The sequence below is a fragment of the Sceloporus undulatus genome, chromosome 2 (genome assembly GCF_019175285.1).
Source record: "Sceloporus undulatus isolate JIND9_A2432 ecotype Alabama chromosome 2, SceUnd_v1.1, whole genome shotgun sequence".
Taxonomy (NCBI): Eukaryota; Metazoa; Chordata; class Lepidosauria; order Squamata; family Phrynosomatidae; genus Sceloporus; species Sceloporus undulatus.
In genome coordinates, this window is record NC_056523.1 from 181,219,570 (window position 1) to 181,231,771 (window position 12,202).

Genomic DNA, 12,202 nt, shown 5'->3' on the forward strand with positions numbered 1-12,202 from the left:
AACAATGCAGTTTGACACCACTATGTGCTGTATCTCCATCCAGTACAATCATGGGATTTGTAGTTTTACAAGGTCTTTAGCCTGCTCTGGCAAAGAGTGCTGGTGCCTCGCTAAACTACAAATTGCAGGATTCTGTAGGATGGAGCTATGGCCATTAAATTGGAATCAAACTGCATTATTACTACAGTGTAGTTGCACCCTGAGTCTAAGTACGCTTACTCCCAGGAAAGTGTACTTATTACTGTAGCTTTGTATTCTCATGGAGAAAGTCACATATCCAATACAGAAAATCTTTCTTTCTTGTGGAAATATTTGTGCCATGTTATTCAAGTTGCAAATATTTTAGGACATCGCACTTTTCAGGTTACCGTAAATTGGCTTAATAAGTGAAGACATGAACACATTTTCCGACTTCCCATAGCAGCCTCTTTGCAGCAGGAACAATAAGATTGTAACAAGCTGGGACAGCAAACTGATTTTAAAACTGCAGTTTAATCAGAGTTTGGAAGTAACACAATACAAATAATGAGTGACTTATAATTTCTAACTTTTTTTCACTAACTCATAAATAGCTAAGTCACATTATGATGACAATTTAACAAAAGAGAATTTCATTCCTTTTGCAGTTTGCATGGATTTTAATTACAGGAATGCATGGCCACATTATTTAGGTGGCTTTTTTAAAAACCACAAACCAGCAGTTTGAGAAATTTGTGCTGTTTATTTAATTTAAAAGTAGCTGAAGGTAATTATTCCGGTTATCTCTACATAACAAGAAAAGGTTGCTTTTTAATTCTCTAACGATAATAGTATCTAATTGCTTTAAGAAACAACTATCCAAGCTCTGATTTAATAAATATCCGGTCTTTTCCCAAAGCTGGGAAGTAGCTCTCAATTTGGATTTTAAGAGAAGCTCTAGTTAATTAGAGGTTTCGTGTTCTGAACCTTTGCATCATGCAAGGAGTAGTAACAGCGTACAGAGGAAGCTGCATATATAGACAAAGTGTAAGTTCGTACTCCTGTGTTAACATTTTTTTAAAACAACTTGCTGCATTACATTATCTACTGTGCTGCTTATTGCTTTGGGGTTACGTTACTTAATGGAAAACTAACCCCAAAGTCTAGGACTGATTAGAGAATGGTGTAAGACATGAGCAATTCTGCTCAGAATCACTGTAAAAACGCTTAGAAATGACCTTTAAGAGTAATTTTATAGTAACTAGAAAGTGTTACTCATAATACTCCTTTCAAACAGTGCACACTCATTCTTCATCTGAATGGTAGATGCTTCATCACACAGTCTTTGCAAAAACATCCCTTTTTAAAGGTAACAATAGTGCTATTTGCAATTTGTCATTTCCTCGTTCTGAAACCAGTATGTAACGGGGAGACTGGAGTCAGCGATCAAGCCTCAAGAAGGCAACACACAGCACTGGCTTTCTAGTCCAAGGAACAGACTACCTATTTCTTCTCTCCAGTCCTGACTGTAGTCCACTCTAGAGAGACAGAGGGAGAGACAGTGAGGGAGAGTGCTACCAGTCCAACCTTGTTTTGAACCTAACATGGTATTGGGAGCGAGATCATGTTTCCTCCCTCCAGGTCTCTGGGTCAATTAAAGTGGAGCCAAGTCATTAATGATATCATGTACCACAACCTGAGTAACCACATGTCAGCAATGTAACGCTATTGGCATTTATGCTTGCAATCCCATGTAAAGCAGCCAGACAGAATATACACGAAGCAGCTAGTGTGTGGGTGAAAGAAAGAATTAAACTGAGGAAATGCCATATATATATCTCACTGCTTTGCTGCTCCCTAAGTGAACTTTCGGGAACAACATAAATGAGAGTAACCATGTCAAACAAACTCAAGAGCCAGAAATAAAGGAAATCCATTCCGTTATGTGGGATTATCAAAGGTGAGTTCTATAATACATGGTAGCATGGTGATGTATTCCTGTGACACAGTCTTCCCTTTCTACTCCATGATACAAGGGGGAGACAATGCTGGTGCCCTTCACTTGTTGTTGGTCTGCAATTCCTATCTGTTCTCGTCCACATAGTGAGGAATTATGAGAGCTGCAGTCCAACATCTGGTATGCCTTAAGTTCTTTATTCCTGCCAAGGCCAATAATAATACTTCCCTGTCCAATTGCATCACAGTTTTGCGGTGCCATAGATCTGGAATGGGAGCAGGGAAACGCACAGCATGTTGACATCACACTTTAGAGGAAATGATCCTGAGCAGTGTTGCAGTGAACTTCACATTTCCAAAGGCCTCTCCATGTTGTGCATTAATGTAGTACTTTCTCGGGCTCCAAGGATCTGTGCAAATCATGAGTGGAAGATCTATCTGTCTGTCTGTCTGTCTGTCTATCTCTATCTCTATCTCTATCTGAGCAGTAGATATAATAATTTGTATGTAGTGGTTGAGACCTGAACATTATGTAAGAGGTTCTTCTGGGTAAAAAGGCTGAGAAAGTCCACTTTAGATTGATCATTTATGGCCAAGGTACACCAAAAAGGTACAGGGACCGAGAGTCTATGGCATTCTTGAACAAAAGCAAGAAGCAAGGATGGTCAATTGCCATGTTTACATCACACAGCAGCAGTAGGGAAACTTTGGCCTTATTGAACGAACACTCCTACAACCCTTTACCAGTTGGAGGAATAAAGATATAACTGGAATGCTGAAGGAGTAGAAATTTTCTGTGAGCATGGAGGTAGTCTGAGAAATGGAAAGTCAAGAAAGGGTTAAGCAATCCCTTCCCACGGCTGCCTCTCTGCCTTAAACTTTTAACAGTGCACTTTGACTAGGGCTGCATCTACACTGCAGAAATAATGCACTTTGACACCACTTTAAGTGCTGTAGCTCCATCCTATGTTATCCTGGGATTTGTAGCTTTACAAGGTCTTTAGCCAAAGAGTGCTGGTGCCTCAGCAAACTACAAATCCTAGGATTCTGCAGGATGGAGCCATGGCAGTTAAAATGATGTCAAACTGCATTGTTTGTACAGTGCAAATGCACCCTAGGAGAGGCAGGGAGGGGGTGGAAAGCAATATTTAGTTCCCTGCCTCTGGCAGTAAAATGTCTTGAGCCAGCCCTGACTACAGGTAATAAAAAAAGCTGACCTCCTTGATTAAATCTGTTTCGGGAGAGGAGAATGTAAAGCAGAGAGCAGAAGGAGGGGAGGGGGAAAGAAAGGGATGCCTAAGCCTCTCCTTGCTCAGTACTCTGCTCCATATTACATTTTCTCAGGGTTGCTTCCCCCTTTGAGGATTTGTAATCCCTTTTGGATCTGCTTGCTTGTTTTTTACCAGGGCTGGGCATCATGTGGCCTCTCCAGATGTTGTTGGACCAGGACTGCCATGCTTTTCTTGCCATTGGCTATGCTAGGGAGGGCTGCTGAGGGTTACAGTCCAGCAACATCTGGAAGGCCCCATCACTCCAGTCCTCCTTTGTATGGTTGTATCTCCATTAGCTGCAGTCTTTTAGCCATACAGTCATCCTCTGAAGGCAAAACATCCCTCCCTTTTCCCTGCCTATCAGGCCCTCCAGAGACTCTTTCTGTTGCTCCCGCCTATGGAATAGGCGCCTGTGGGTTTGTTGTTAATGTTTTCCCCTCAGCTTCTTTCATGCCTAACTTGCTGCCCTTACTCTGGCCAAAAAAATCTCCTCAGATCAGGTTTTAACCTCAAAAAATGCAAAGAACGTTCTCTGAAACGGACAGCACCAATAAGCACAAAGCAAAAGCAAGAACTGGAGGGGGAAAGGGAAAGGCGATGTAGAATGAGCTTTCCTAAGCTGGCATCCTTCTGATTGCTGGATTGCAGCTCCTATCATCCCCAACTCAGATTGTTGGGTGATGGGATGTTATCCAACACATCTGGAGGACACCACCTAGAGAAATTCTGTTCTAGAGAAAGGGCAAAACAATATAAGACACCCAATTGAGGAAGGGATCCAAATTGCAGGCTGGCTTTTGCTTCTCTACCAGCTTAGAACTGCCATTTTTGGTTCACTCTGGTTTTATCATTTTAAAGAATGATGATGAAGATGATGACAGTGATGGAGAATACTGAATCCTCTTGGTTTGTACCAATAGAGGAGCCCATTGAATCAAATGTTGAATGTCCAGTCAAAACATAGGTAAATCCAATTGATTCAATGGATCTACTCTAGTCAAGTCTAACAATAGGATTAATTGAATGCTGCAACATGTATATTGCGCATTTTGGTTGGCCAATAAAGGTATCACTGTTTGGTGGATTTTTGACTGAATAGGATTTAAGCCACTATCTTTATGTATTATAAGTATTTTTTAAAATGAAATTAAAAAAGTATTTTTGACTGCCTGTTCATTGTATTTCCAAGATAGAGTAGTTTACAAGAAAAATCAAATTATCAAAATGTGAATACAAAAAACAAACAAAAACAAATTAAATGCAGTATAAATAATCAACAGGATTAAAACTGGATCCAAAACCTCTGGAAAAGAAAAAGGCGTTTGCCTTGCACTGAAAGAATAAGATGAACAGAACACAAAACCAAGGCTGCAGCTGGACTGCAGAAATAATTGCCATGGCTCCATCCTATCGAATCCTGGGATTTGTAATTTATTATGGCACCAAAGCTCTCTGACAGAGAAGTATAAATATTTTGCAAAACTACAAATCCCAGAACTCCAAAGCATTGAGCCATGGTAGTTAAAGTGGTATCAAACTCCATTATTTCTGCAGTGCAGATGCTCCCCAAATGTAGTTTTCCCTGATCACCAGCTATCCACCTCACCTTAAATGATAGTCACTAGATGACAGATCACACATTCCAGCATTGCCCTCTCATCATTTTATCAGCTCTAGTTCGCAGTGATTTCAGAACTGAAGTTGCTGTCCAGTGTAGGGAATGATTAAATACATTTACATATGCCTTCCACTGCTATTGTGTGTCTTTTGTTAGATATTTGCTCCTAAAACCTTCTGCCCTGTATGCATTTCCTGTGCATTGTAACAGGAGCACTACCAATGAACCAATGGTACCAATGAAGCATAATTAGGCAGTTTTCATCTTGCATGAAAGGGATAATTTAATTACCAATATATCATTTATTGAGAAATTCAAAATACCAATAACAGGACCAGATGTAGTCAGCAGGAAATTATGAATTAATGCCTCAGGCGAGTATGTTGACTTACTTTGAGCACATACATACATTATAAAAAGACACTGGAGTGGGAAAGAAGCATTGTTCGGTAGCATTTGCAACTGTCATTTAGGTCTTATTTTCCATTCAGTGGCAACGTCTCAGTGGCACTTAAAGAAACATGAAATGGGAACATCCAAACTGGAAAGCACTATAATACAGTTATCACCCTACAGAGAGCTCTACAGACCTGGATTCAAATTTCTGTTTGCCCATCATTTTATTGTCAGCTTCAGGTACGTCATCATCTCTCAGCCTCAGTTTCTCTTATGGGAACTCACAGCAGCCACCTCAATATTTTTCCCTATGTACAGATAGGCCATAGTGGTTTGAATGTTGGACTATAACAGACCAGGGTTTGAATTTCCACTCAGCCATGAAACTCACTGGGTGACCTTGGGCAGGTCACATTCTCTCAGCCTCTGGGGAAGGCAAAGGCAAGCCTCCTCTGAATGATTTTGCCAAGAAAATCCCATGATAGGTTTACCTCAGGGAGACCATAAATCAGAAATGACTTGAAGGCACACATCAACAACAGCAACAACAGATAGACCACTAATAATGACCTTGTTTTACCTGGCAAAAGTGCTACAATACTGGGTACCATTTATCATTTACATTGCTCTTTGCATTAACAGGGGAGTTTGCAGCAACTGTGTTTATGCACTCAAAAGTCTCCTGTGGTCATGTTTAAACTAATTCTTCTAAAGAACAATTGATGCTGAGAGTGTCCAAAGTGGCCATGTGTGATGTGTGGCATATAGCTGAGGAAGTCTCAGCAGGGCTCTCTTACTCCCTAAATCCCCTCCCCCTTCAATAGTGATAGTCTAGGATACATTATCTTCTGGTGTCTTTGAAAACTATGAAATAGTGGGAGTAGATGTGCATAGATCCCAGCAACAGCTTCTCAGGTGCCCTGAAGGCAAGCATGAAAGGATATATCCCCAGATCCTACTTTCCCTGCGTGGCTTTGCTCAGCCACACAGACCAACAGAGCACACCTCTGTTGTAGCACCTTATCATTGGTTCCTGTGTGCCTCTCTGTTCACTACCTTCAACTCCACCTTGGAATAACCTGGGGCTTATGCAGCAGCCAGAGCTATGAAACCTGCTTCTTTCCTTCCCCCCAGCAATCTCAGGCGCCTTGTGATCCACTCTGGGGGAAAACCCTGCCCTGACTGACTTGACTGGTTATAAGCCTATTACCAGTTACATAACCTCCACTGTTTCCAGATGAAAAGCTGGGGGCTCTTGTGGGCTTGAAGAACTTCATTTCTCACCGTGATGTTCCTTCCTTGAGCACATGAACACCTGCCTACCTCCCTTGAGCCACATTTGCAGGGGTTCTTTTCCACTTACTGTTTAATTTAATCTGTCATTTGATTGACTAATTGACCGATTGGTTGTTGACTGATTGATTGATTCATTTGATTTAATTTTAAAAGCTCTGAACATTTATTTAGGGAGAGCCAGTGTGGTGTAGGGATTTGAGTGTTGGACTAGGACTATGGGACATTTGAATTCCCACTCAGCTATGGAAACCCACTGGGTGACCTTGGGCAAGGCACACACACTCTCTCTCAGCCTCCAAGGAAGGCAATGGCAAGCCTTCTCTGAATAAATCTTGCCAAGAAAACCCTGTGATAGGTTCACTTCAGGGTCACCCTAAGTCAGAAACAACTTGAAGGCACGCAACAAAAACAAACATTTATTTATTTATTTATTTATTGTGCAATCTTTGGCTTGTCTGCCACACAAAAATAAGCCCTATTGTGTTAAATAGAGCGTGCTCTAGGAAACAAAACTGCCGGCTATGGTAGATGGGATCTTCTGGGAACTACCGTCCAGAAAGGTAACTTTTCCAAACTTTCTCAAGCAAACCTGCCCACTTTGAGCATCTTGCCCATGAAGGAAGACTGACAACCAACTAACAGTTGGAAAGATAAGATGGATTCCATTAGACCTGGCTTCTGAAACAGGATGTATTTACTAATTGATCATCACTGTTTTACTCTTACAAATAGCTTCAGCTCAAATGCACCCAGCCATTTTTTTTCTTTTTGACTATCTAGATAGGACTGTTATGAGATACGTGGAAGACTAGCAATATATTGGCAGTTAAAGCTCATAACCGTGCATTCATATGAATGTGTGCACTATAGGCAAGAAACATCAACAACACAAACCAATCCCAAAGGGGTTGAAAGAAATCTGAAAAATGGCAACTATAGCAGCTCTCAACAAATAGAATCTCTGAGTCTGGGAATGTCACTTCTAAAAGATAGACTCTTCATGGTGGCATAACCAAGAGTACATACTTTCAGAGGGTAACACAGAGTTATTCCTATTCTTTGCACAACACCTTTGCCATAAATGGGCAATAAAGGTTAGATGACAACATAGTGTACTTCTGAAGCTAATCTGTGGACAGGTGGAAGGATAACTGCATCCACAGCTGGGGCAAAAAGAGTGCACTTTGGCCTTCTGGACCTCAATGGCATATTTAGTATATTTGGCACCCAGTGAGGATCATTTTTAATACCCCCCCCCCTTCTCTCTTCAACAACATTCTCCAGGTCTGGAAGAGCTGCTTGTTGGGCAACAAAGGGAGGCAAGTCTCTTTACTGCACCCAGCCAGCACAGCCACCAGACCCAGATGGCATCTCAGTTCCACCAGTGGCTGCTGGTGGGAGTGAGCTGCTTCTATAGCCCCACAGCCTCTCTGGGTCTGATAGAGCTGCTGGCAAAGTGACAAAGTGAGGAGACTCTCTTGACTGCCTGGCCAGCAGAGCTGCTAGGCCTGCAAGGCAGCCCAGTCCCACCAGTGCACCAGGTGACATTCCCCTTTGAAGTGTCATCTAGCATGGTCTGAACTCCTCCTATACCCCAGTGAGTACTGTATACTGTAAAGCCTGACACTTTGTCAGCATTAAATAGGATCTCAGATTTGGATTGCAACTCTCAGGATCTCCTCATGTAGCATCACCAGTGCCCATCTTGGCTGTGGGAATTCTGAGAACTGTACTCCAAAAAGTATCCTTTTCCCAAGATGTATAGAATACTTACAGAAAACCCCCCACCATGCAACAATTTATCAGAGACAGGTAGCAACAAGGAGTGATGACTCCTAGAAAACATTGGTAATTGAAAGTTGTTCAGTAAGTCAGATCTTCCCAACCTGGTCCATCCCATCTAGAGTATGCTAGTTTGGAGAGGGTTGTAGACATGAACATGTTGGGTATCCATTTCTGCTGGCATCCCATGCCATTTTGAACAGCATGCACTATATACAGTTGTTTCATGTTAAGAGAGTCCAAAGTTTTGGAAAGGTTTCTACAGTCCTCCTCCCAAATGTTCTTGGAAACAAGAGACTTATGATCATGAAAAAAACAACCTCATTTCACACATTCCAGGACTAGGAGATAGTGACAGATTCAGCAATTTGCTTGAAGCCAAATGAGCTATTGCCTCCTGTCAGATGCAGTGAGTGGGCCACTGTACTATAATTTTAAAGAGGAGGAGGAATTCTCATAGCTGTCATCTCTCCCTGTTCACCAGTTGTACATGTTCCCTGTAGAGTACTTTCCTAGAATGCAAGAATTGGAATGGGAACATGAAAATTATGTAGTCCAGCTCTCTGGCAGATGGTCATCCAAATTTTATTTTGGTCTCTCCAGAGAGAAGGGAAGCCTACCACCTCTAGAGGTACTCTGTCCCTGTCAAATAATTCTCAGTTTGAATAAGTTTAGCATTTAGCAAAATATACTTCCCAGCAAATCTCCTTAGCTCTAACCTTTTGACTGACTTCTCAAGGGTTTGTGCGAAAGCCCTTCAGATATTTAACAACAGTTATCATGTTTTTATTTTCTCTTTTCCAGGATAAACATTCTCAGAACTCTTCCAGCTTTTCTTTGTAGGGCTCGGTTTCCACCGTCCTCACTATCCTGGTTATTGTTGTGCTTTATTGATTTGGATGCATTCTAGTTTATGTCCTTCTTAAAGTGTGGTACCCAATACTGTACATGGCCTTCCAGATGTGGCCTCTCCAGCACGAAACACACCAATTTGCCTTAGGAAGCTAAGCACTGTCTGGTTAGTACATGGATAGGAGAATACCAAGAGATAATTCCAGGGTTCTCCAGATACAGCTAAGAAAATATTCTGTTTGAAATGCTAGGGAGCCATAGCTTCCAATCAGAAATGGCAGTACACAGTTGAACCTACAGTCTATTTCACTATAAGACAGTTTCCTATGAACAAAGTCTCTATTTTGCCTTTGCAGATGTCTTCTTTATAATTTGTTAGTGTGTATGTCGGTGTGGGAATATACAGGGGCAGGGGTGGGAACCATACAGTTTTCTAGATGTTTTTGGACTATAATTCCCAGCATCCCTAGCCAGCAAAAGGGGTGAGAAGGAATGAACTTCAGCAGTATCTGGATGGCTGTATGATTCCCACTCCTTTACTAGAGGCTTTTTCTTTTTTCAGTACAATCCTATTTATAGTTGCTGAGAGCTACACTCTCCTGATTTCAGTGGGGCTTTCCCTTCATATAAGCATGTGTACAACTGCCACCTCAGTCTTTTTGCCTTCTTTGCTGGGCCTCTGAAAGTTACAATCTGAGCGGTAGGGAATGCATCTTGACACTGGTACATATGTATATAAACAACCTGCACACATTAACACAATGTGTTGCTTCCCTCCCTCCCTTCCTTCCACTCACCCACTGCTACTGTCAGTAACTGCTGAATGTTGTTTTTGTTGCAGCTATTCTGTCAGAACTTCAGTCATATCCATCCAGCACTGTACTGAAGACACTTAGAGACAGTTTACTAACACAACCTGCTTCCCGAAGGAGAAGAAGAGGCTGCTGCAGAGTAGATGAATAATGCAAATGCAAAGCAGGCAGAGGTTCAGAACTGGACTGAGGTACTGTTCATACAGCTGCACACCCACTCTGACTTTCACCGGTATGAAGAAAGTTTTGAGGTTATAAATGCTCTCCATGCTTCTAGCCAGCAACACGCTTTACTCACTCACACACACACATCTCTTGCCACCCTGTGCCACAAACAGCAAGCGCCTCAGGCTGAATGATTTCCATCCTATGACGCAGCCAGTAATTCCACGCTTCCCTGTATAAAGGAGAAAGCATAAAAGAGAAAAAGAGAAGGGTTTTAGGTAACACACCTTGGTCAGCTGCATTCTTGTGGTGCTTCTTGGACCCCCTTTGCCCTGGGATGCAGAGCAGCAGTCAGTCCCCCAACAGTCAGACCCCCCTGTCCAGCCCATACGATCCCCCTCTCTGCTTTCAGATTCCTACGATCCCCCTCTCTGCTTTCAAACTTCTTTCTCTGGCAAAGTTGTGGGTAATTTTCTCCCCCTTCTCAGGATCTTTGGAACTGCCTTATTTCGAAAACTCCTCCTCCCTGTCCCATTCCCCCCACCCTTCCCCTCTCTCCATCTCTCTCTCTCACACACACATAGCGCCTTAATAATATTTAGCTCAGTGCCAGAGCAAACTCAGCCTTGCCAGATGAAGCCGCGTGCGAGCTTACAAAACTGGGCCTGTAAACAGGTGGCAAAAGCCAAGCCCCTGAGATGTAGGTAGATTAGCGGTCCTGCGTGTGCATGTAACATGGAGAAGAAGGTCATCACCTTTTGGGGGAATAACATAGGATAGAGGGGGAAAGCAGGGTGAGATGACATATTGTTGGAAACGGGGTGGACGCCTTGTCAGAATGCATAGGCTCCAAAGAGCATAACAGGATAATTGGAAACATATTACTGCTGGAAAATCCCTCCAGAGCAGCTTGGGAGTAACAAAGAGACATGTGTACCGTTCAGCCAGATCTGTATCCTGTTTCCTTCCAGTTTTCGGTGCTCTGGGTCAGCGGCTTCAGGGCCCATCTGTAGAGGGGAAGGAGGAAAAGCATTTGGTTTCTGCTTCCTAAGCAGGAATGTATATATATGTACGTGTGTGCATGATGGGTTGAGTAAACATTTATGTTAAGTCTTATATACATTGGCAAGGCAACTTATATGGGCATTTAAGGCTGCAAGCCTAGGCACACTTACCTGGAAGTAAGCTCCTTTGGACACAACAGCAATTTTCAGTAAATGGGTACAGGATTGATCTGTACTGCTCTCTGTTATAGGTATTGTTTTTTTCCATTGCAAAAGCTTGAGAAAGTTAGTTTTCTGGTCTACAGGTCCCAGAATCCCCTAGCCAGCCTTGCCACAGAAGGGTTCTAGACTCTCCAAATTGCTATCCTGACATGAATACTGTTTAGAAATAGCTGAAAGATCCTCTTCCTATGTCCAGGCAAAAAGCAAGAAAACTGGGGTAAACATTATGAATCTGACTCCACAATGTATTCCTTTCCCCCCCTAAAAGTTACATTTTGAATTCTCTTAGAAGCAAAGAAACCGGTATATGTCATGGCTTATCCTACCATTAAGCAGACTGTGTCAACAGTCTAGGGCACCAGTGGTACCAAAATGGCTGTTCCTCCTGACTTCCTGGGCCACTGCCTTCTTTTGGAAGACAGAACTGCCTGTGTCACGTGGCCTGACCTGTGTACCCCTTAAACTAGTCTGCTGCTGTCCTTCACTAGTATTAACAGTAAGATAATACTGCCTGTCTACTGCTTCTTGTATAGAATGGGAGAGCTATATCTTGTCCTGTGCCTCAGGCAGTAAATGTCTGAGATGCCACTAGGGTTGGTGTCACCCCCAGGCTGCCTGGCAATCCTCCGCCACCCCCCCCCCTCTGCCAGCCAGGCTGCCTCTGCCATGGAGGCAGTGGGGTGCTGCTGCCACTTGGCAGCCCCTTCTGGATCTGGTGGGGCTGCTGGCCAGGAGTGAAAGGAAGATGATAGTGTTGGGGTTGTCACAGACACCCCCCTTTTTTGTGGGAGGAGAGGAGTCCATGGCCACTACTGCCACTGGCACCTCTCTTTCCCAACCTACCCAGCAGCCCTAGTTGATGGACAGCAG

General features: G+C 42.9%; 1 protein-coding gene across 1 annotated transcript in view; it reads right to left on the reverse strand.

Moving 5' to 3' along the window:
- TNS2 (tensin 2) overlaps positions 1–10,544 on the reverse strand; it is a 156,137-nt gene extending 145,593 nt beyond the window's left edge. The window contains exon 1 of the mRNA XM_042455680.1: positions 10,394–10,544. Within this exon, the coding sequence (XP_042311614.1) occupies positions 10,394–10,495 (102 nt within the window). The 5' untranslated portion in view covers positions 10,496–10,544. The remainder of the gene's footprint in view (positions 1–10,393) is intronic.
- Between the last annotated feature and the right edge of the window lie 1,658 nt (positions 10,545–12,202).